At 40.8% G+C, this 26,185-nt stretch overlaps 1 protein-coding gene across 5 annotated transcripts; it reads right to left on the bottom strand.

Moving 5' to 3' along the window:
* Nucleotides 1-111: 111 nt before the first annotated feature.
* On the bottom strand, nucleotides 112-25,326 carry bicd1a (BICD cargo adaptor 1a). 5 transcript variants are annotated; one of them, XM_088298528.1, is made up of 10 exons: nucleotides 24,833-25,326; nucleotides 12,107-12,319; nucleotides 9,384-9,536; nucleotides 7,815-8,312; nucleotides 6,233-6,625; nucleotides 4,786-5,544; nucleotides 4,297-4,448; nucleotides 3,997-4,207; nucleotides 2,788-2,863; nucleotides 112-1,760 (listed from the first exon to the last, which is right to left on the bottom strand). In XM_088298528.1, the coding sequence occupies exons 1-9, from the start codon at nucleotides 25,046-25,048 to the stop codon at nucleotides 2,816-2,818; spliced, it is 2,643 nt and encodes an 880-aa protein (XP_088154654.1). In that variant the 5' UTR covers nucleotides 25,049-25,326; the 3' UTR covers nucleotides 112-1,760; nucleotides 2,788-2,815. The 5 variants fall into 5 exon arrangements, with proteins under 5 accessions (XP_088154654.1, XP_088154653.1, XP_088154655.1 ...); XM_088298527.1 differs by having other exon boundaries at nucleotides 2,788-2,873; XM_088298529.1 differs by lacking the exon at nucleotides 2,788-2,863.
* Between the last annotated feature and the right edge of the window lie 859 nt (nucleotides 25,327-26,185).

Genomic DNA, 26,185 nt, shown 5'->3' on the forward strand with positions numbered 1-26,185 from the left:
AGGCATAAAATAAGCTCTATTATCGTATCATATTACATGTGAAGTTTAATATGGCTACACAGTGTACATTGCAGAATTTCAGTTTTTTTCTGAAAGACATCACAAGTCAAATTATAGACAAATGCATTATTTATTTCTGAAACCAATTCAATGCAGTTTCAAAGAGATGGGGAACAAACAAAAAACAAAATCAATCATAGCTTCAGCATTCACCTATGCTCTTTCCAAAAACAAGTTTATAATTTTTATTTTCTCCCTTCTATCCCGCTACGTTGTGCAAACAGACCAAGACAGGTTGGTCACCGGTGAACCAGCAGGAGTACAGATTTTACAAATGCACAGAAACAAGAAACAAACAGCCTACTCAGAAATACATTTTCAAACATTGTAGTGGCTTTAGTTCAACCATATCATTCGCATCTCAACAGAATGTAAGTGCTGAGTGGAGAAGACATACCGTTGCTAAAAACAGCGTGAAGCTACAAAAATTAACGGACCAACGCTAAAAAGGCCATCTATCCCAGTCAGTTGTGTCAGATAAGAACTTTTGTAACGGCGAGATGTAACTTACTTTCTAAACAATCTTTTCAAGTTACTCTCGTGTCTTCATGATTAAGGAAGTAGAAAATATTTTACTGCAGGTCGAGAGTTTGTGGTAGATGTGACTGTATATTGCTATAATGCATAGTGCTCAGTTGTGCTTGGACAGTACTGCGTACCATGTGAAGGAAGCATTTCAACAGAGATAATCATTTGCCATCATCATAAATGTGTCGTTTATGATTCAATCTGATACAATCGAATTAACGCCCATATATTCCCAATAACTCCTGTGTGTAAAACTTGGAATATATCCAAAATTCCCCTAGTAAATTTCTCAGAAAGATTGATTTTGTAACCCTAGTCATAGATAACATTACTTGTTTTCAATAAAACATAGAAAATAATGGTGAGAGTAAAGAACACTAAAGAAGAGGCACACCTTGTTAATTTACTGTTGACATATCTTATAAGAAGAGGTCTGGTCCCTACTGGGTCACTTGAACCTGTGCAACTTAAAAGGCAAAAACTCAGGCCAGCAGCCCTAATCTCAAACACACTCATCTTTATTCAGTCTCTGATGAGAACTGAGCCAAACACGGATATAGTCACATGCCTGCAGCCTGCTTTAAAATAAAAGACATGTTATAAAAGTCTCATGCTTTGCAAAAAAATATTTGTATAAAAACACAAGCATCCAAAGAAAGACTAGTGAGGTTAGAAAGGTCTTTTAAATTCACCCATGGCCACGACAAGAAATTCATTAACATTGATAAAATCTCCATTTTAATACTGCGTTTTTGGTTTTGTTTTAAAATGAATTTGAGGAAAAACACCATTTCAACAATAATAAATATCTAATAAATAAATAATTACAATTATTAACAGTTAAAAATAAATACAAATAAGGAAAAAAAGTGATGTGATTTGTCTCGTGTTGCGTGTGCGCACTTGTCTCTGGTGACATATGGAACCAGCGGGCCAGGAAGCACCCCATGTCATGGAATCCAGAGGCAACTTTGTAGGGCTTCAAGGATCCATGAAGGAATCGATGTATAGGAGTAACCCACTCAGTCGATGGGTGGCGTGTACAAGACTAGGTGCCGGGGGGCTGGGGTTGCTGGGCCAGGCGGTTACGAAGGTAGCAAGGGGAGAAATGAAGGCGCCTGCTGCTGGGCAAATCTGCTTTGTGTTCTTGCAGGTCAGCACGAAATTTAGAACTGAAAAGATGCAGAAACACAAACAGTGATTCCAGTGAAAATACATGTAGTTAGCAAGGAATCTATGTCTTTTTTTGGGCAGACGAAGTGATTTAAATCACATATTGTTACCAGATAAAACAATCAATGATGGAACAAAACTGGCGCTCAGTGAAAAGTGGAAAAATGTATTTAAATACTTGCCGCTTTTCCTCAATGGCCTACCAATTTACCTACCTAACTAAACAGGGCTGAAGCCAGTACCTTAGACCTGCACAAATTGTACAACCTGGGATAAATAAATAGTGGCCCGTTATCTCAAGGTAAATGTTTCCATTGAGATAATTAAAAAAATCTTTTAATTTTTCCCCAATCTGTCCGATTTAAACTAATGCCTAACTGGCCTTGCACCACAACACCCATGCACACTAAAAATATGACTGGAATTACTATATCCGTGCAGTCCTCACAACAGCACAAAACATATCCACTGATATTGTACATCTAATGAGACTCAAAGGACAACAACACAAACCAAAACAGGGTTGGAAACGAAGGTTGACCACCATGCCTAAAGATCGGTCAGCAGCTGCCATGATTGATTGACAGAAAGACAGATAAAGTACTGTAGATTAGGGGTCACCAAAATGTGGGCCTGTTGCAAAAATTGGGGCATTGGGATTTCCTCGAAATTTCTTGAAGTGATCATTTTAAAATTAAACACAGGCAGAAATTGAGAAATAGTGTTTTGAATTTATATGTACTCGTTTCCTACCTTTAATAATTGTTGATAATTCGAGCGATAATTTAGGATCTATCGTGTTCACAATATCTTCACATTGATACTGTAAAGACAATTATGAAAAATAACGTATGAGGTAAGATATGCAAGTTTATTTTTCAGAAGTGTGTATCAAACTCTGAGTCCTTCGCTTGAACTTTAATTTAATAATTGAGATCGCAAAGAGTTAGCTCGCGGTTTAAAACAACAAATAAAAGATGGTAACCCCAGTCTAGACCGAAAAAGAACTACAGTACAGCATGTTACCTGTATGCTAAGGAAATTCTCCCTCGCCTTAGCTGTGTGGAGAGTGACGATACTGAGGCAGCAGGCTGCTGACAATCTACAAGAAACTGATAAATTAGACAGATACACGCAGTGGTGATGCTCACGGTTTAGACAAAGAAACAGAGAGACAGACAAAACGAGGACGAGTCATGGCATTGCCTTGTCAGAGACCACAAGCTTTTAGTAGGAAATGGTACAAAAATAAGCACTGTACTGCATTCAGAATTTGACAAAAGCACTCCGTCGCTTTGCAAACTTCTCCTCTAACACCTACTCAAAGAGTACTTTGCCATTGCTCCTGAACGATGGCATACAAAAAGGTTAGAATTTGGTAGAATATCAGAACAGTATTTTTTTTATTACTATTATTACATTAATACATTTTTAAAAAGTAACCCCAAAACGTTTTTATTAATAACAGTGCATTTGCTTTTGAATCAGATCCAACTGCGTTCTTATGAGAACAGTCACGTGATCTTTGTCAAGTTTGCAATTGAGGTAAAAAAAAAAAAAGAAATAAAATAAAAATGTATAACACACACTTGCGATACTGCTGTCAGTTGTATCGTACAAAAAGCAGCACAAGTTCACAGGGTTCATGCAATCTCCAACTTCATATAATGTCTATCTCCGAATCACAACTATTCAAACCATTAAAGGGTTTAGAAAAAAATAACATTTGTAAGACTGCACACTTAATATATCCATATGGTCATCCTTGTAGCATAAAGAAACAAAACTCAGTGGGTTTGTTGTTTGACAGGCATGTAAAAGATCAAAGCTGGAAAGACACTGCCATCTTGTGGTTAACAGTCGACATGTGCAATGATGTGCGCCATTTTTATCTCTATTTGATTGATTGATTGACTTTGTTTTTGATACATCGGAAACCGAAAAGTATTATACGAATAAATCTGTAAATGTAACATTGGGAGTAAATGAGAATTAATATAGTGTTGTAGTATTCTAAATAGTAGTTTATAATTATGCAGCAGTTCACAGTTTTTGCCATAAGGGGGCATTGCATACTACCAAAAACATTCCGTGGCCATTTCCACTTCGTTCCAATTTGTATCTGCCTCTTGTGTTATTAAATGTGTTTAAATGATTACACATGCGGGCACTTCATCTGACTGTGAAAGTTGAAGGTGATGATTGAGTGGGACCAGTAAGTTCTTTGTGACTTACTTTTGGCGGGTTGCTTTTAATCTTGGGCACTTTAGCAACGCGACCACGATGGATCTGCTCATGGTCAAACTCCAAATCCTCCAGCCGTTGGGTCAAGGCCAGTTTCTGCTGGATGGCCATACGGAGGAGAGAGTTTAATGTCTTCTTCTCATCCTCAGCTGCTGCAAGTTGCCTCTGCATCTCATCCAGCTGGGTGACATATTCATCACATCTGCAAAGATACAACAAAACAAACTCACTGCCATGCTGTTTTAAACCAATGAGGAAATCATTTCCACCACGGACTGCCGGTGCTCTTACCTAGTAGCAAACATTGCTCGGAGCGAGGAGAAGGTGGCGGCGTCTTCTTTGAGGGCCTTGAGTTCGTTCCTCAGCTTCATCATCGTCTCTGTCACCATTGCCTTTTCATTTTCATACTTGCTCTTTAGATTGGCCAGTGCTACCTCTGCTGTCTGCAATGTGGACATTCACCTTTTAATCAAGCATTTTCAAGCATTCTGGTCATTCTGTGGAAACTATTTTTTGGTCTAATTATGATCAACAAGAAAATATTCTGTGGAACAGTGTACTGGGATACAAACAGAAGTTCAGAACATTCAGAAACAACATCTATCATCCATCTAAAACAAAAACCTCACAAATGAGAAAGATGTCAAACAATAATATGTGAAGAATTTATGTCTCATCAAGGCCAGTCAACCAATTTTATGGCTCATTAAAAAGATAATTGATGCCCATCCTTAGTTTAATTTCTTTTTGTGATGGTTTCAAGATAAAAACACTTTTTACCTGTTTGTTGGCCTTTAGAACCAGTCTGAGTGTGGCTATCTGCTCTCTTTTGGTACTGAGAAGGGACTTGAGCTTCAGAATTTCCTCCATACACAATTCCTTATCTTTATCGAGCATAGGTGCGAGCTCTCTGGCTGCAGCCCTCTGCCTGGAGAGCTGCAGGGAGCGGTCAACAGCCCTCTGCAGGTGCTTGATCTGGTCTCTGATGATGGCGTTCAAGTTGTAGATGTTCATGGGCTCCTTTCGCAGGTCTCCCCCCGCCTCGGATGGCACCGGTGATGGGCAAGGCGACATGCTGGTGGCAGGAGAGCCTGTGATGATGCGGGTGGGGCTACAGTGGTGAGCTGGAGAGACAGCTATGCTGGCCGTTGTGTCGCCATTTTGGGGATCTTTGGATGGGGAGTCCATTGGACTGCGTTGAGCCTCTGAGGAACAGAGCGCCGAAACTGCAGCCAGGCGTCGAGCCAGGCGGGGTGAAAGTAAAGCCCGTGGGTCTTCGGAACCTTTGAGGCTGCCGCTGCGTGTGACTCGGCTCTGGCGGTAATAGTCGAGCATGACGCGGTTGGGTGTCTCATTATTGCACAGACACACATGATGGTAGAGCTGTGCCAGCTCCTCACTGAAGGTCACCAGTTCGTCCTGTGCCGTGTTCAGCAGGGCTTGGCTCTCTGCGGCACTGCTCACGGATGCACGTAGCTCCGCCTCCAAGCTCGCCACCCTCTCACGGCCTTCCCGTAAACTGCTCTCTAAATGGGTTACCTGAGTGTAGTATTAACTCAAATTAATTGCCAGGGAAAAAAAAATAAATACAATAATGTAAAATATACACAGCAAAAAGTCTGGACACATTTTTCATGATATCCAATGAGTAGGGTGTCCACAATTTTGACTGGTCATGTTTTCAGTGTTTTTAGGGGAGCATCAGGTCAAAAAAATGGCATTGTTAAATCCAGATTATTCTGATTACAATCATGGCTAAATGCACAAACAGACATTGAGACCCCAATTAACTCATTTACTGCCATTGACGGCTAAAGACGTCAAGATCCATTTTTTTTTTACTCAACTGGTAGAGAATGAATTATCCTAACATAGCCTTTTCGTATAGCTTAAGTGCATCAATAAATGATTCTCATTTGCAAAAGGATATTAAAGTACACAGTACCTCCTATACTGTGTGTTGCAACATAACCCCCTGCCCTAAGTTGCTAAGGAAACAGTGAGCATCAACATGCATGGTGAGCAGGAGAGGAGTTGTACAGAATCTTTCAAATGTCCTTGGGCGAATTCAATCTGGCAACACGTGAAACTGCTGTGACTGCATGAGAGCTAAAATTGTTTGCAGTGACAATCATTTATAAAACAAACTACAAAAAAAACAAACATACTATAGTACAGTTGTAGTTCACCCATATATGTTGATGTTTTAATGGTGACGACAACAAACCTGTTCGCCAAGTGCTCGTAGTCTGTCGTCAGTGTGACCATCTGCTTGCCCCTCAACACCCTGGTTGTACTTCTCCTTCAAGGCCTTCAGCTCCGTTTTCAGGTTGATCACCTCTGTCACCGCCACCTTGTATTTACACTCCAGGACCTCAAACCCATGTACGTTCGCATCGCAGTGACCATTAGTTTGGGGTGACAGGGAGCCGTCAGCAGGTTGCTCACTCTCTTGAGGGTCATCCAGCTCTTTGCCCCCGATAAGATGCCGCATGGCGTTGACGCGCTCCGTGAGGCGATGGAGGCGCTCACTTTGCTCAGTTAGGGCGCCTTGCGTGTGTTGCAGCTGGGTCTGTGATTCTTGCAGGTTCATGAGCAGTGCCGCTTTCTCACGCTCTACCTATGTACAAAAGACAATGCTGCATATTTCTGGTGAGATGTAATGATAATAATAAAAATGTCTTAAATTAATTCGAGCATCATGTATTGTTTTAATACAGTAATAGAATAAAGATAACGGCTCAGTGCGCCACTGCTGACATTGCTTAATGAACACACTTCACCCGCCATAAAAAAATTGAAAACACCAATAAAGTTTAAACATTTGGCCTAATAATGATTTGTATTTCTATTTGTGCAAAAGCATTTTGCATAATAATTTGTAGTTTTGAGGCCATGGACCATCGCATCAAATTTGAACTCACTGACTTGTACAACTATCTTGGTGATAAGCGCTGAGATATGGGTGAACTGACAGGGCAGTCCGATTTCTGATTGATTAGTCATTTCATTAAAAGGTGTGTGACAACATTAGTCATAAATGTGTCGAGGTCCATTAGCAGTGTAGTAGTTCACATAACTGACTTTTATGCAGTTGGCACTAGCTCAGTATAGAATTACTCTAAATCTCTTGGTGGAGGTTGGTGTTGATCAACCCCCGATTGATTAATTTGTTGATTCAGAGGTGTTTCTCAAGACTTTTGTCCAGAATTGTGGACATATTCTGGTAATAAATTATGTGCTTAACAAGCTGTAAATCTCAACGATGGAGGCACATCTAAGGCATCGTGTTTCCAGTCCAAAAGCAGAAGACGTCAGTCTTCGTCTGTCTCTCTCCTCCTCTGCATCCCTTCGCTGTTCCGATCACATCCTAATCATCTTGACAGCACTCCCACGGCCCACGCACATGCATCACAACAGCTCTCCCTGCTGCTGCCACATCTTCAAACAGCCAATGATCTTCAAATCTCAAATTCCAAATGTCAAAGTGCCTGGTTGTTATTGAACAGAGCTTTGCCACTAAAGATATTTATCTTTCTCACTGTGATGCTATATCAACTTGTATTAAAGAAAGAAAAAAAAAAATTGGGGTTTTCCGTTTCTGTCACAAACTGTATTTACCTATTTTCATCCCCTCACTCCCCATCCATCAAGTTTGCATTTATTTAACATACAAATTTGAATTTCTCTGAATCACTGAGATGGACCTCTGCTGTCATTGATGTCATGATGCAAAGAAAACATTGAGTAACCGCCAAGAGAGAGAGAGAGAGAGCCATCATACCTCAATTTCAACTTGCGTCACTGACCTGCATGAGCTGCTGTTTCAGTTTCTGCATCTCCGATAGGTTGAGCTCACTAAAGAGGTCTGGTACTGGGTGCAGACCCTCGGTCTTTCGACCTGTGCGGTAGTCTCCATTCATTTTGGCCAACATGGCACCTGCATGAAGGTGACCGTTGTGCCGACAACTGTCGTCATTGTTGCCGTTCACAGCGGCAATAACGCTGCTATTGGGGCCGCTGCTTCCATTGACCTCCTCTGGGAACTTGAGGCCTTCGACACCGGTGACAGTGAGTGCTATGTGGGCGCCTGCGCCGTAGACGCTGTCACTCAGGCTGAGGTGGTGGGCCAACTCTTTTCGGAGATTGTTTTTCTGCTCACGCTCACTCTTGAGGGCATCCAGGGCCTCCTCCAGTTGTCCCGCGGAGATTTCTTTTAGACGTAAAGCGTCTTCAAGTTGGCTGTTGAGCAGAACAGTCTCCTCTTCAAGCACTTTAATCTCATGTTTGAGACCCTCATACTCCACCTGAGAACAAGATGAAGGAAGATTAAGAAAAGAAGAAAAATCCCTGACAGTATTAGAACAGTATAAAGAAATAGCAGTTGCGCCTAAATTTGGTAAAAAAAATATTTGACTGAGCTGCAATACTAAAGATCGAATATAACAAACAAATGAATACATTACAAAATATCACAGAAATTCACGATGACCATGAAAGTATTTATGACGTGGAAGTGCAATAATGTTTAAGGCGATGGTCATATTTCAGACCTAAAATCGTTCGGCAAAGAAAAACTATAGCTGATGATTGAATCTTTTGAGCGATAGCAATACACATAAACGCGCGCACAAGCAAATGCCGCCCCCCCAGTCAACATAAAGGTGCACGTTGATCAGTGAGATCAATAGTAGATTAACGTGCATGTTGAAGGGACAATTTGATGAGACAGAGGAGGCATATACATAGTGAAAGGGCCCACATATGAAAACCTATCCCGGATGCCCTCAGTTGTACCTTCCATTGCAGTATTAAGGCAGTGCGCCAAGCCGGCGGCCCAGAGATTTTGTTCAGCGTTAGTGCTCTGAGCTTGCAAGTCAGGAACCAGAGTACGATCCCCGAGTTTTGTTTTTTTTTCCCCCCGCAATGTCAAGCACTGCATACTCGGATTTGCCCTTCAATCGCCCTGATATTGATGCAAATGAGGCACATTGTGTGGATTGGCTGGGAAAAGTCTAATTCCATCCTGCAACAGCACCCAAAGGAAATAAAACATTACCCATGTGCACAGTTAGCCTGCGATTTATGCTAGACTAACACCCTGCACCTATGATAATAGGGTCCAGTGTGTTCCATGTGACCAAATCTGAAAACAGATTGGCGGACTTCCCGTGTGCTACAACGACAATTATCATCCAACGGCATGATGGTTTAAACCTAAACATGCTAGAATATTGTTTTCTTCATTGAAGGCATGTTCTAACAAATGCAAAATAAAAAAAAATAAAAAGTGCAGTGCCGATACCTATAAATAGATGTTCATGTGAGAAGCAAAATGTTCAACTTCCATTTGAGTATTACATGGATTCAGCACTGACCTGGCTTTGCTTGAGCGTAGAGACCAATTTCTGCAAGGTGATGTTCTCCTCCTCAAGCTCCGTGTAATCCTGAAGCAGCCGAGTCTCTCTGAACTTGTACTCTTTGATCTCCTCCCTCATTCTACTCCTCTGGAGCTCCAGCATTTCATTACTCTGAGGTACAGGCACAAGAATAGACAAATTGACATTTTAACCAAATGTATGTAATGAACTGCCAGTAAGGGAGTTAAACGGGAAAAAATATGTTTTACTCCCGCCCCCCCCCAAAAAATAAAGCCAAAAAACAAGACTGTAAACAAACTGTTTGTATGCATTGCTTCATTTGAATAAACAAAAAACAGGATAACCGGTGAAGAGGAATTAAGATAAAAAAATATTTGAATGCAACTTAACCCATGCGAAAATTGAATAATCCATAACCGTGTAACCTTCAAAGTCAAACCTAATCACCGTAAGAGCTGAAACACATTTCAAAACACACGCAAACAATTAGATGAAATATTTTAAATTCGACACTCAAATATTTTTACAAACACAAAATACTAATATACATCATTTACACACATTTTGCCTCTTCGGAGGGGGTGCCAGTAAAAGAAATGCTCTTTTTTCTGACCGTCAATATGAAACTCTTGGCCGTACTATGTTAAATTACTTTACGTGTGAATTGTAGTGAACAGGAAGTTTGCTTTCAAAATAAAAGCTCATTGCTTAATTCGGAAGAAGCAGCTTTCAATGCAAACTTCAAATGAAAATAAAATACAACAAACAAAATCACCGCTGCTGATCAAAAAATATGAACATGGTTAGTTACAAAGCCATACATAATATTTATTGACATATGCGTGTGTCTGCACTTGTTTGACGTAACATGTCTGTTTGGACCCCAAAGCTGTTCGCAAACATTTCAAATGTTATTTCTTACAGCAAGCAAAAGTAACAAATGAAACTACAAAATCCAAAAGAGCAAAAAAAAAAAAAAAAGGGAACAAAAAGTCCTACCAAGTAGGATGGAATCACTTCAAGTCTAACCAACGGTTAGGTAAGGACAAAAAAAAAAAGTAAACTACAAAACCAAAGTAACAAAATGGAGATAAAGTGCCAAAAAAGTAAGGATAAATGACAAAGTGCAAAGACAAAGAAGCAAGAAGCAAGTGAATCAAGGATTATCACTAGAAAAAAACTAAATTTACTACCAGGAACAAGGAGACTAGACTGTAACCAAACCAGAAAACACACATTAAAGGGAGGACAAAGGAATGATCCAGCAACGTGCTGACATGCTGAGAAGCCATAAGATGGGTAGTTAATTACAATTACATGCAGGTGTGCCTGCCCTTGCTAAACTCATACCTGTGCCACCTACGGGTCACCAAGCTCAGCACAGGGAAACAAAAACAATACACTACAGAGACTGTACATGACAGCGTCCATCTCGTTCCCAACGGATTCTTTTTCGTGCGCTTTACAATGTAAAGTAATGTCTAAATGTCAATGGGCTTTTATTGAAAATATTTTACAGAATTTATTGGGGGGTTCGTGTGTGTGTGTGTGCGTGCGTGGGCCGGTTGGCGTGGGTGGGGGCGTGGGCGTGCGTGCGTGTGTGTGTACGTGGTGTGTGTAGGATAAGAGTGGACAATGGTTTTGCTTTTAAGAAATGATGACGAGACTGTACATGCAGATCATTAAGAAACGATTTGAGCTTCATAAATGCTGACAGCAGCTCTAAAACTCTTGAAGCTAATAGAGGCTAAACGTCCATACCAGGATACTGCAAGAGTAAGAGCTAACAATACAGCTCGGTTTCACTGCTACTTGTTATGGGTAAAGCAACGAGTGAAGAAAGCAACATATCTTTAAGAACTAATCAGCTTGCGACAGTTAATGTATTTGACAATTATTGTATTTTTTCTGTGATGCTTTAAGTGTGCAGTACGTGTCCTAATAGTTGTGCATTGCATGTGCCAAGTTCCGGGTATTCATTCCCAGTTTAGCCCCGGATTTGCACCCTACAATGGATTTGTCTGACCCCAAGTCGAACCCTAATGTTGCCCGCCTCAATGTCTGCAGACAAGCTTGCGCATAAGCAGACGTTGATGGATAACGTGAAAACATTTTCAAACACACTGGGTACAAGGAAGAATTAAGGAATCCTTGCAATCTCTTTGGGATGGACGTTCAAGCCAATTAGAAACTTTCTACAACAGAAGTCAATGTACACGTTTGATTAATTAATTAAAATAAAAAAGTGCCATAGAACATCATGTCACAGAGGCCTGACCTCTTTTACAACATCACTTCGTGTTCTTCATCTGCGCCGTTGAGCCATAATACCTTTTGAAATAAGTTTTAAACAGGAAATTAAAGCGTGCCTTGAGGCTTTCGTAATTATGAGAAGGAAAGATAAATCATAATTCCTCTGACGATGACAAAGTAAATCATACCAAATACAGCTCTATGCCTTTTTAATTACATTTTATTCGGGTTCTCTGTTTGGTAATTCAAGAAGGATTATACTAATGCACACCAAATGATTAAATAAAAAGAAATAATATTAATATGTGTACATTTGTGAGTTGCATGTCGCGCCTCTTTCCCACATTTTCATTCATGATCCCCTTTACAACAATTGCCTGTATGCCCTCCCCCGTGATTTTGAAACCAAATACAAGTTAGCGTTAGAAGATGCTGTTCCTTATGAGGCATGCCCTCTGCAAACTCACCTCTCGCAGATCCAGCACAACTGCGTTGAGCCTCTCGTTCTCTGATTGGGTGTTGGAAGTCACAGAGCGACTCAAGGTCAGCTCTGTCTGCAGCTCCAAAAGACGAGACATGTAGTACGCCTCCTTGGAGGCAGACTCCTGCAGCAACGTCTCCTCATTGCTCTCGCCGTCCTCGGCCACCTTGCGCTGGTTGCTGTATGCTTGGACGAATGCCTGAGGAAATGAAGAGTGCAGTTTGATAAATCAAAGTTGATGATTTTGGCATGTAGCAACTTCCACAATAATGTCGGTGATGCAAAACGTTGGGATGCGGTTTCATTTGATCAATAGACACAGTGTTCCCATTTTCCTGACACAGGTTTCCACAGCAGTGAGAGCTGACGTGTCATGATAAAGGTGCTGAGGCTCGATTGAAAAAAAAAATCAAAGTGAGGAGACACCGACACAACTGCGCTGTCATTCTGCTGCACGCAAATAAGCCCGAACAGCTATTACATGTCATGCACCAGCAAGAACTATTCAAACTTATTCACACCGAACATTTAGAACGTCACTGGCAATCTGGCAACACAACTTAACCAGATGAGGAAATGAGTTCCATTTTTATCAGGCAAGAAAACATACTTGCTAACGCTGTACGTTAGAATGTTTTTGAGGCAACAGAGACACTTCATTTCTCCCAATCAACAAACAACATAGCAAATTTTAAATGACATTGAACAAACTGTAATGCATATATAATGGCCGAGGAGAAACAAGAGTGAGCAAACATGAATACAAATGAAGCTATTACGATTCTTTAATTAAAAGTTTTCTTTTCAAGAATATGTTCTATGCAGGCCCACCAGTCTAAACACGGAATTCTGATTAATATCGTCTTTGTGGAATAAGAGTTAAGCAGCAAAATGCCCCCGCTTGTAGCCATGTGACCATTTGTCACTTCTTTCGACTGAAAATGTCACCATAGTTGCTCAAGGCTCAGGTAACGACCAATGAAGGCACAACTTCAGAAAATAGCTGAGCTGTGAACCCTGAGCAACTGTGATGTCATTTTCAGTTGACAGGAGTGACAAGATGGCCGCCCCCTGAGATGGCTAAAACTGAGGGGATTTTGCTGCTCAACTCCTATTCTACAGACACAATATCAATCAGAATGCCACATTTAGACTAGTGAATGTGCATAGAACATTTTATTTTGTATTTTTTGTAGTTGACTTCCAATTTAAACACGCAACAAATTTCAACCTCGTCTGAAGAGATTTGATAAAGCAGACAAACCAGCTCAGCGAATTCAATTGTCTTTTCCACGTAACATTTGAATTGCCGTTCAAATGAAACATAAATGACCATTGCAGATTTTAGCTAAATAAGTAATCATACCAAAATGTAATAAAAACATTCTTGGCAGAGCATGTATGTTTGGTATCTACAAAAACAGAACCGACATCAACTATTTTTTATATAAATATGCTTTTTTCTCTCATTACCCCATCTTTTCTCTCTCACACATTCTGTGGCTGGCCTTTTAGCACTCTCCCTCCCTGGGGAACGAACACGCGGATTCTGGTGAATGATTAAAAGAACAAAACCATTAATTAATGCAAAGCATTGTTTGAATGAGCTCCAATTCCCACTTCACAAGAGCGGCTGCCAATGTCCGAGCAGCGCACGATCACCCAAAGCTGAACTCTGCAGGAGGAAGAGGGGAAAAGCTGGCCTCATGGGGCCCCACTTACTGGATTTCCAGCACAGCGAGAACACAAAAGGGAGAATTTGCCATGCAAAACCAACAGCAGAGCTGTTTCACCGCACATTCACAGCACGGACATACACAAGTACGGACACTCAGAAAAAGACACATAGGTCTCAATCAACAAGAATTAAATGCATTTCGAAACATTCACTTGTGGAAAAAAAAAAGCGCGACATGCACCTTTAATCCGTTACAATGCAATTTTGAATGATCTCTTCTGATGTATATCTCTGAGTACTACTCAAAGATTCGTCTGCGTCACATGATAGATGCAAACTTTCTTTGCGAGGCTCTCAGTGCACCATATCGAAGTCCTAGCGTCATTTGCGTACTTATGATAGTATTTTCAGGGGAAAACAGAAGTCAGTAACTCTGGCAATGTAGGATTGCTGCTGTCTGGCTTCAGCCGCAAGGTGCCTGTTGCTAGTCCAGTCGTATATAAGTTTGTGATCACGAGGCGCCAACGTTTACACTTGCATTAGCGGTTAGGAGACTTGTGACCTATTATACAATCACGACGTAATTAACGCTGTTTGTTAGTATCCTAAATTAGCGATTTGGAGTTGGCGTTGTGTGGATGTTGGTAGCAGGGCAATAAAAACTGTAATAAGGCAAGCTGAATTGTCAAAGTTGCGCTACCACGCGGGCGAACTTCAAAATAAAGTCTATTAGATTGCCGTCAGTGTATTATTTGGTTAGCTTTCATTTTGAAGTTAGCCTTTGTATTGGAATCATGTTATGTTATGAGTAGTTTGCAGCTTGCTTGGCATGTCCAAATGCCACATGCCAAATAAACTGTACATATGTTTTTTTTTTCAAGCCAATTTTTTATTTCATTGTATTGTATTGGATAATGGATGGATGACTTTATTCTGATTTTTTTCCTTCTTCAATAAATTATTTTCTTGAAAAGCACACGAGAAATGTCCTATCGAAAAATTAAGAATAGTATAATTTCTAAGAAACAGATGGATCATTTCTCATTGCATTCGTGAATTTACATAAACCTTCTCCTTGCACAGCGATCTGTTCCTAAAAGTCCACCACATTTGGCAACCGCTCCACATAGAAGGGAGTCACAGAAAGTGACACTTTATGGCTTGTGACTCATTGCCCTCGCACAACACTGCCTGGCCTGTTGCAGTCGCAGGGCAGCCGCCTTCCAGCTAAAAATATCCCAGTGACAGCTCTGCGTTTTTCAGCTACGGTAATTATGTGAAAAGCAGTGACAACGCATGCATGCGGTGTCATTGTAATGATGGCTCCTCGCTGTCCTGGGTCTGTGTCCTTCTTGGCAGATATAGCACAGTTCTTCATGTAAAGGAAAATGTGGCTGAAAAGCACTTGCTTGGTGAAATATTCATTCAAAACCAGCGATTGGCAGATTATTTGGAGAAAAAAAGCCGCATAATGAATTGGGCCTCAGGCGTCTCAGCCCTGTGTGCCTCATTGGATCCAGTCCAGACAATGGGGCTGCACCTGATTCTACGACCCCGCACAAGGGGTGGTGCGGAAGGTGTGCAAAGCGCAAAATCGTTACTCATCTGTGGTAGCTGCTAATGAGGAGTCAGGGGAGGGGCTCCTAGCTATTCAGCGTGTGCACGCCTATCTATTTTTAAACTCTTACAACCGACAATTAAACTCCATCATCTTTCATAATTAACTGCATGCATCAGGTCTGCCTCATAGTCAATTTTAAGGGTGAATGAACAACAGTTAGCGGGAAAAAAACAGGTTTGGCCTCTTTAATTATTCACTGTGGATTAGTAATGAAATAAATGTTTTTTTTTAATTGGACTGTCACAATAACTTCGTATTAGTAATCACTTTTGATTAATTTGCTTACATTAGGGCATTCGATTAAATTTGAATGTAAGGAATTACACAGTTTGTGGATCACAATGTCATGCTTCATAATATGCTAAGATCAATAAGATGCAGGAATGTACATATTCTTTTGCAGAGGATATAGAAGAATATATGCCTTTGAGTATTGTTATATTGTCTCTACATATGCTGCTGCACTGTTTTCAAAAAGTGATTGCTTTAAATGGCACAACTATCACACTAGTTGGTATGTGTTAGCATTAAGCTTGCTGACTTTTCTTATATATAACATTTTGTATGTTTAGCCTTCCAGTAAACTTTGACTTGGATTGACAAAAAACAGCAAGCAATTTGCCTATTTTTTTGAAGAATTATTGACTGCTTCTCGTGAAGTTTACTGATACCATCTAGCTGTTGTAACTCAACATTTTCAAGTAAGTTGTGGCACTCTTAAGTCAAGGTACCGCTGTACTAACACGGAGACACCAGTTTTTTTTTTTTTCAAAACATGCTCAACAGATGTGAAATCGAAATCTGTCAATCAAAATGTAATCTTTTCAGCGAAACTTGATTGAAATTTCATCCAAAAGGCAGTTTGCTGAGCTGTAATCCCCACTAAAAGCGTGTAGCGATGAAGTTGTGAAACATAGCAATCGTGGTACAGTATTAGTCAACTCACAAGAAGTTTTTATGATTGGTATAAATACACATGCACGTACACATCCACATACACACGTACAGTCATGTACAGTCCAGATGGTCACCCCGTCGGACTACATCTCAGAGTTCAGTACCACGGAGAGAGACGCAACAGAGGAGCAACACGGCTTTTTCCATCAACATCATATATTGCAGCTTTACTTTTCAGTCCTAAAAAACTAGTTACCAAAGTTTACATACAGTAGGCTGTTCCATGTTGTATGTATTTAATTCTCAGATTAATAAATCACTTTGGTACATATTCAAGGGAGAAAATGCCCTGGAAACATATTTTGTCCTTTTTAAGGACACGCAAAAGTCCCCATGTGCATTTCAGCCATGAGGAAAATTGCCAAGTCAAGAGATGTGTCATCTATAAAAAACACATAGAGGCACATTTTCACAAGTAGTGTGAGTCAGGGCCCAATAGCAATAGAGTTGCAGTCATAGTACGAGTTCAAAAATAGTAATTTCATAGAACACTGTTGTAGAAAATGTAATCTCATTATAAAAGGCTGTATGAATAGAAAATAATCCTGTGGTGAATTTTAACCAAAGGTACAATCCTGGTGGATAAAGCTTTGGATAAAATACGTAGGATTCTAATTAAGGTATGCGCTTTTAAGACAAACTTTAACAAACACTGTCGCATTAAATTTGCCAATGTTTCGTCATACTTGTCTTATTGCTCTAGTCTAAACTGTTTGTCGGATGGCTGCGCGGCGTCTCTCGCTCACAGCTTCTGAACACAGCTGTTTACTATCAGGCTCGACTCGACGGCACATTTGAATAACGTGATGAGATTCCAAACAGAACCTTGTTCAAAAGTGATGTTTGTTGATTAACATGGATGAGAGGGGCGTGATACAACTAGTGAAGATGCTGGCTCTTCGCAATCAATCAACACACGCCATTAATGCACTCATGCTCCGATTGGTCGATCTCATACGGGGAACCAATCACACGCCTTAGTTGAGTTTCTGTGGGTATGCACAAAGCATCCGAGTCAACTCATCTCTCTGAAACAACGCAGCTGTATCCAACATGGCCACCAATATTGCTGCATTTTTTTTTCTCTTTTTCATGAATATTTTGGAAAACCTCGTGAAGCACTGAAGCCTCAAAACATCAAGCACAAAGTGGCAAGGGAACATTGTACACTGTTTTTCCACATTTGTTTTTAAAGAGTATTATTCTTTCATGAGGATTGTGCTGATACGCTCTTTTCCAAATCCACTTCTGAATGTGGAATTATGCAGCATGAACATTTCTTTACCACAACACTAATCTTTCAGTAATCTTTTCCAACATAAATGTTTAATGCTTTCACTATGATGACTGTTTTGTGCTTAATATCTACTTTCTATCGCAACAATGGCATTACAATAACATTGCAATCCGGAGAAAGACAGCCTAAAACTACTTAAAGGGTTTTCCAAAGGATGAGCCGAGCCACTGACAAGATCCACATCTACTGCTTTCACAAAATAAATTAAGTAACGTGCGCATGTGCCACTGAAACGACTGCCAAGGACAAGCCGCTCTTAGCTATTAAGATATGTCTAGTTAGAATGAGTTCAAGTCTGCTTATGATAAGAAAGAAGGTTGGATTATTTCCCAGAATCACATTCAGTGTGCTTGGATGGATCGCCTTAGAAGCAACTGGCTGAAAAATGTGTTCCAAGGATCACCCGACAAATCTGATTTTGTTCTTATAGCTTCATTGCCGACTCATTTGTTGAACATAATGGAGTTGAGGTCAAATCTTTAATTGAGCAATTCAATTACAGAGAGTAGTATAGTAGGAGTAGGAGAATTCTCTGCCACCATCGCTCCATTAATTATTCTTTTTTTTCTCATAAGAAAACTGACACCAAGTCAACAAACTTGCAGACATCCACACACTAAAAAAATGCAAACCAATTTACATTTACTCTATCTATGCATTAGTTATATTTTCACCTCATTCTCAATCTTTGCTAATGTTTTTCCAACTATTTTGGATTATATTTACTTTTGGTGTCTCACTACATGCTGTTAACAGGAATAGGCAAATATGCTTTGGCAAAAAAGATCCATTCTAATGCTAACAGGCTGTACCATCTGCAAGTGTGTCATCGAATCAACTTCCTCCCTCTGCCTGCTAATGTGCCTGCCAGGACACCAGGAGCAAGTCAACCACAACAACACATGGCAGAGATGGCCTTTAGGCGACCACGCACACGTTCACATAGAGTTAAAAATACACTTGGCTACCGGCACTCTCATTCAGGAAGTCCTGATTGTCACTGTTGAATCGACCATTCATTTGAGGAGAGCAAGTTCATCGAGGCTAAAAGACAGAAAGAAATAAAGGAGAAAAAACAGAAACAGACAAAAATAAGGATGGAGTTATACTCGGATTTTTAAGAGAGAAGAATAGAATTAAATGCATTCACAAATAGAAATAGAAAGAAGAAAGCTATTAAAAAGGTTCTGAGGCGAGAACGCACAAGGATCATAACACGAGAATAAAAACTTGATGGCTGGCTTGTACTTAAAGTAGAATTTTATGCTGTCTGTATTATTTTATTGTATGCATATATTCTCATTGATTAGAATGTGTTTTCATCCATTTTTGATGAATGGAACATTTCCATCGGTTCCCCCTTGTAAACAAGCTATAGTTCCATTTCAACAAAGCACTGAGTGCATACTTTGCCTTCAGAAACTTGCCTCGGGTGAACATGAAATAGAGCACTAATGTCGACTGAGTTGAAATTGACCTACATGATCTCCTCTTTGCCGCATGCACAACTTCTTTCACTGAATCCCCTTAACACGTTCATTCATGACACAATTAGCCATATTAGGAAGAAAACTCTATCAAGAAAAACACCAGGCAGCACGGTCTAAATATCAGCAGCATGCTACCAAAGAATCGACTGGGTGACAAGATAGACAGAGTCACGAAAGATGGATTTATTTAATGACATTGTCTCGTCTTTCTGCAGCAGAGAAAGGGGAGCTGATACAGACAACAATAGAAAGACTTGCACGCCTTCACACAAAGCAGCCGGGTGGAACTGACTCATGAGGCTTCCACTGAGTGACTCACGGATTTTAGCGCAGTCAAAGAAAGTCACTGCAGTAACCTGATGCTAAAACACACGTGCTTTGTTATTTGAACATATTTAGCTCTGCCTCTTGATAAAATCAATTAAAGATTGGACTCCTGTCTTTTCCTCTACCGGAACTTAATCCAGTCACACTGCAGCACAAATTGAATTTTTGAAGAATGTATAATTAATCTGGGATGGATTTTGATGTCTGTGAGGTCAATCTCTGACAGAGTGGAACGTTTTGTGAACAAATGACTGATTTGGACCTTTTCGTGACTGATGTTGTGCAATTGATTCTCTCATAGGTGAACACGCAGTTTGAGGAAGTGACCGCTAGTAAGTTAGCCGCACGCTGTTTAGATTTCAAATGACTCTCATTTGGAAATAAAAGGTCGAGATTGTGTTATGTTTTAACATTTGCATAAGATAACAGATGATTTCATTTTACAGTAGTGTGAGTTCATGTTGAAAAACAATGCATGATGTGGAGCACAAATATTATCAATACGCTTGTTGTACAGCAGAAAGTGAGTACTCTGGTCATCAAATTTATATAATTTCCCCCGCGACCCTAGTGAGGAGAAGCGGTACCGAAAATGGATGGATGGACGAGTCATAATGGCTCTACAACTGATCTCAATGGAAAATGCTGTTCAAAGTTCACCAAATTTAAGTGACCATCATGAAACCTACTTTGCCGCATAAAAAGAAAAATAACTTTCAAATGTATGTTGGAGCTCAAGGACAACCACCGGGCAGTTTTGTTTCTGTTTCTTCGATGTCACCCTAAACTGTTCTCCATTATAGCAACAAAACAAAGAGTCACACACAAGCACTCTGTCCCGCCGTCCCTCCCTCACTGCTTTCAATCACAACATCCGCACCCAAATACCCCCCTCTTGTCCTGCTGCATTTACTGACACGAGACACCCTCATGCAGGGAAAAAGGTGCTGACAAATGACCTTCACCTCCAAGTTCTGAATACAGGCACGCACACACGCACATGCACGCACACAAATGAGTGCAGTTCAACATATTTAAGGACAACCACACGGCTCCTTATCTCAATGCTCAGCTGCCTCACTGAGCCTGTTGCTGGGGTCAAAGGTAACCTGGGTTGACTAATGTACGTACTTCAATCATCGCCCGCACACTCACCTACTTATACGGGTGAATGAACAATAGAATAATTGAGTCGAGCTCCTGTATGTTGCCACCCATCATACCATGAGTAAAATATTCAAAGAAAATGGAATTGTAAATTGATTCAAATGATGCTGCAGTCTTTTTTACGCTAAACATTTCTATTGTGGTATGAATTCAAAACACATACACCCCCCCCCACACACACACACACAGGCATGTTTCCCAAAACTCCACATCTGGGCATTTTCCTTTCATTTAATATCATACACAGAAAAGTGCAACTCAGTTCATAAAATTGCACAGCACACAAATTGATGCGAATTCCTCATTTCAGCCCAAGGGGGACCACCTACGAAAGGGTGCGGGGAGTACAAGGGTGGGGCCACGGGCTATGTTGTGAGAGGGGGATGGTGGACGGAACAGAAAGAAGAGAGGGAACAAAAACATCTCGGGATTTATTGATCCACCTCATTCCTCTGTTTACTGCTCTCCCACCACTGCAAGCTAATCTAAGGGGAGCACCGAGACAAAGGAGGAGGCTGGCAGACCTGGAAAGCATCCTCGGGACAGATTTACGACCATGGCTTGATGGCTCGCTTCAAAAGTATTATGACCAAGAGTTTGTCTTTTGTTTAGAATTGGACAACCACAATGTTTCCTACTGAGCATTGTTTGTGCTGCTTCATACGCCAACTAGCCACCACCACAGCTCATTATCTTGCAGGATACTTCTAATGTGAACACCACTCCAAATAACAACAGCAATGGGGAGCATGGCTCAGTGATTGAGTGGTCGTCTCTCCATCCAGATGTTGTGGGTTCGATCCCCGGCCCTTGTGACCATATTGAAGTGGCCTTGAGCAAGATACTGAACCCCCTGTTCTCCTGAGGCTGCATCATCCGCCGGTGTGTGTGAAGCACGTCAAGTTCCTTAAGTGCAAAAGCGGTCGGGAATTTGTGATTTCTTCTTACCTATATACAACTGTGGAGTGAAGGCAAAACACGAATGGAGTCAAGCACAGTGAATCAGACAATCTACCAACCTTTCTGTCTTTCTACCTCTGTAGGCAAATATGAACACGCGAGAATATTGCAAAGGGCAAACCAAGTTGCAGGAAACAAAACAAAGACGCCTTGTAGCATTGCGCAGGCAGTATAAAATGTTCAAAACAACTCATAATGCTTATAGCCTTTGACACATTTTGTGCAGACACACTACAACAAATGAAGATGTATTCTCTCTTTCCGTTTGTGGAGCGTTGCAAGAGAGACATCTGTGAGTCATTATATACAATATTCACATGGCAGGCAGTAAGGCTACTGTGCACCGTATCACTGGCCATCCTAGTACAAATAATTGAAAAAATATCCACATCGCTGTCAAGCTATAAGTACATTGCTGAGGCAGTGGAGCTTGTACCACTCTCACAGTAGCGGCAACCTCCTCTTCCTCCTCCATCTTCCACTTCCACTGTCCTGTCTGGGGTTGATCTGCCCAGAGACAGCACTAACAAGCTAAAACCACCGAATAAAGGGGGCCCTGCCATGGATTAGGCAACTATCCAGTATCCAGAGCATACAGAATGGAGAGAGTGATTGGGCTGAGGGGCATGCAGTGGGAAGAGTGCGTGTGTGTGCGTGTGAGAAAAAGACATTAAATGAGCACGGAAGACTAAAGAACAAGATCACTTCGAGTCTGCAATCACAAAGTGCACCTAATATTTCCTTTTCTACTTGGAGCAGGAATCTTGTTCGATAATGCAATAAATGTGCACGCAATGTAAACTGGGAAAACTTAGTACACGCAGTCACCAGCTGGGAAGTGAACTGAGGGCAGAAAAATAGAACAGGTCTTACTACAGAAGACTCAGAAAGATGTGTGTAAATGAAAAAGTTACTTGTGCACAACTTCATATGGAGGACAACCCATTGGTTTCTCTACATAGGGCATTTATTCAAATGAATAAAAAAATCTGAATTTAAAGCTGTCTTAATTAAATGTCTGTAACATGCTTCAGTCAAAATACCTCAAGGCTCAAGAATTATTGAGAGTGATTTCCTGTTTTATACAAATGGAAGAAACGACAAGTACGCTGCCATAACTATGATGGCCGGGCGCGGTAGTATCATGCTGTTCTACTGCCTCATGTAAAGGTCAGCTGTGTTTATTTTTGCCATGCACCAGATAATGAATACAAATTTGAGACTTGAACTATAACTTAATCAATTAACGGCCTACATTTTAACTAATGGATTTCTAAGTCCATTTGTAACATTTGTCTCACAAGAAAGGGGGAAAATAATGGTGAGCTAATCTATATGTAAGTACATCAATTTGGGTTTTCTTTATAGACAATATTTTGGGGATTTATAGAACACACACCAACTGAATCAGATTCCATCAGCAGTTCCTTGTCGTGTTCTAATTCAAAGTGCAGAGCAGAGGGAAGGGATAAAATGTTATTGTAGTGGAAGGCCTGCACTCTGCTATAGTGATAGAAGCGTGCGACAGACAGATAAGACCGGGAGGTGTTTTTTAGTGGAAGTAATATCACCTCCAGAAAATGTTCCTTGTGCCAGGCGAACGCACCGAGTGACAGGAAGACAAGGAGAGTTTGACCTCACAAGGGAGAAAAACATGAAGCGATGACAACAGATGTACACACATACATATATAGATGATATTAAAGTATTTCAACTGGGTTGTTATTGTAGCTGACATCTGCAATAACATAGAACCGACTTGCATCATACTGGCCGGAGCACATTTATGGGTGTGTAGGTGTGGTTGGGGGTGTTCACATATGGAAGCACAATTGGGCGTGGAAGGTAGTCTCGAAGCACCCATTTCGCAGCAGCCAATTTTCCATCATCTGCAAGTGGCAATCTTGCAGCTCCTTATAGACATACTTTGCGAGCGTCAATCTCCTCCATGGATTACTGCAAATCCGTTACACTCCTGCCATCTAGACCACGTGCCTCTCCTGCACTGAATTTAAAGGGAATGAAAGGAGCCGCTTCAATTGCCTGGGAATCAAGTTGTTCACACCCACAACGGCACAAATGCCTAGCATGCGTCTATTAAAATACCAAAACAAAGATAACTTCAACGATGCGTACAGTTAGACTGTGCTTTGCACTAGACTTGCACTGGGCACGAAAATTTGGATAACACCCGGGATAGGTCGGCAGCACTTGAATGAACCTCACATGCATGGTTCTGGAATGTTGGTGTATGCGAGAGAAAGCCCACACCAGCAAGGGGTAAACGTGCAAACACCACACAGCAGGGTGAGAGTCTAGATTCAAACCCAAATCCTCAGTACTGCCACCACTAGTGCTACCTCGAACATACAAAAAACATAAACATAAATTAACAACCTTTCCTATGCCCGCATTGTCCTATTGCTGGATCATGTTCTTGCACACTACAAATGAAATATACAATTTTAGGATGCTAAGCTAAATTGGACTATATTCGGGCCACACCTGGGGTTTTTACACCCCACAGAAATTTGATCTCAGATGGGAACCTTTTACAGCAGAGCTGCCAAACTCAATGGCCGTCCTGTCACTTTTTTGTGGCCCACTTAATCATGTCAGGTATGTCTTTTTTTTTTTTTTTTTTTGCAAAATAGATTTGTTCTTTTATTTTATGCAGCTAAACAGTAAGAAAATCAACATTTTAGTTCACATTTTACAGATTGGCAGGAACATTTTTCTCCAAAGCCGTTCTCAATATAAATTGAACAGTAGTTTTTATATTTGGTTGTTACTATTTTCCCAGACCATTTCATTAAAAAAAATGTGGAAAAGATTTTTAAATATGTATACCCGAACAGTGAAATGCAGGGCCAACTTTGTATGTACACATAATAAATAAATATGGCATCCCAGCTTTTTAAAATAAGAGAGTCATAAATTATATAACTACATTTTGTAAGTATGCATACATGACTGTATATACAGCACTGCAAAGCTTGATGGAAAAATTATGTTTAAAGAGATTCTTTTTTTTTTTTTTTTGCACTTTCACTGGTGAATACCTGTTTCAATTGAACATTCAAGAAAACTTATGCGACTGAAGGGATGCTATGAACTCTTTGGTTCCTCATCTGACCTCCACGCAGGTGTGCTATACACATCACCAGCTGCGGTTCCACCTGCTTGCATTGAGTGAGCGAAATCCAGTCTCTTACCTCTTGTAATTGTTCCAACTCCTTCCTCAGAGCCTCCTGTTCGCTCTCCAGTTCGGCACACTTGTTCTTCAGCGCCTGGTTCTCCTCCAAGACCACCAGCCCGCACTCCGCAGCCCGGATTTTCTCCCCGTTTGCTTCGATTAGCTCCTGAGCCAACCGTTCCACCTCGGCCCGGTACTGATCCACCGACTCTCCGCATCCCGCACCGGCCGCCATCGCCCCTCACTGTCCGGCTCTCTCCGTCCCCACACCCAGCCTGTTGGTCTGCGGTTCTCCTCCCGGTCTCTCCCTACAGCGCAGAGGCGGACGGGAGGAGGATGGGGATGCGGAATATACGCCCCCTTCCCCGGAGAGAGGCCAGGAAATGAAAATATGTGGTCGAACTCTAATATGTTCTTCCCCTAATAGCTGGGACATGAAATAAAGAGAACCGTAGCAGCATATAAATCAAGTCGTGCTCTTTTCAAATCAGGTCACTCAGGAAAACACGGCGTCATTTCTGCTAATTCATGGGCGCAAGGGTGCCACCTGTAGGCTGATATGTGTCTGTACATATTTTACAACTCCACCTAATGTATAGTTTATAGTTGGAGCCACAGTGACGTAAGCCTCATTCAAAAATACGCGATAGCGTAACGCGGGCTATAAACAGAAAATAACCGGGGTGAAAAGTTTAACTCTTATCACGGCACGTCATTTATGGTATTGATAGTGTCATGTGGCATATGTTGTGCCATCTTTGCTGTAATTGGCCAGCACCGCTAATCCTAACAAAAGAAAAGGATAAGGGCCGGTTTTGTCATCAGTCCTTGAAAAGCAGCAGACATCAGGTCATCTTTTATATAGCCTCTATGGTTGAATAGTTACCGATACACTCCAAATGTTCTCAAATATTGTATTAATTATGGATAATTTATAAAACTGCCTCAAAGATCTGTGGGTTTTGACTCTCATGTTCCTACATTCCAAAAAGTGAAAACTCTAAATTGTCCATAGTTGTGAATGTGAGCACGAATGTTGGATGCGAAAAGGTGCCCCACGATTAAATGGCAACCAATGGATAGCGATAAGTTTTAGTAGTGTGGAACCGCACTGCATCATAATAAGTGTAATGATTACAATATGATCGTTTAATATTTGGCCCAACTCAATTAGCTACATGAGAAGGGAAACATTTTAAGAACACATGATACTGAGCAGCTCAGGTCAAGCACTATAAAAAAACAGATACATAACCTGCTGGACAATTTCATATTATTACTGCTGCTTAAGGTACAGTGAAATGGTTGACTGTTACCAACCATGCATTTTAAATTTCCAGATTTGTAAAATGATGTTGCCAAAATTGTAATT

Source organism: Idiotropiscis lumnitzeri, chromosome 6 (genome assembly GCF_059441095.1).
Source record: "Idiotropiscis lumnitzeri isolate Australia: NSW breed Sydney's pygmy pipehorse chromosome 6, RoL_Ilum_1.0, whole genome shotgun sequence".
Taxonomy (NCBI): Eukaryota; Metazoa; Chordata; class Actinopteri; order Syngnathiformes; family Syngnathidae; genus Idiotropiscis; species Idiotropiscis lumnitzeri.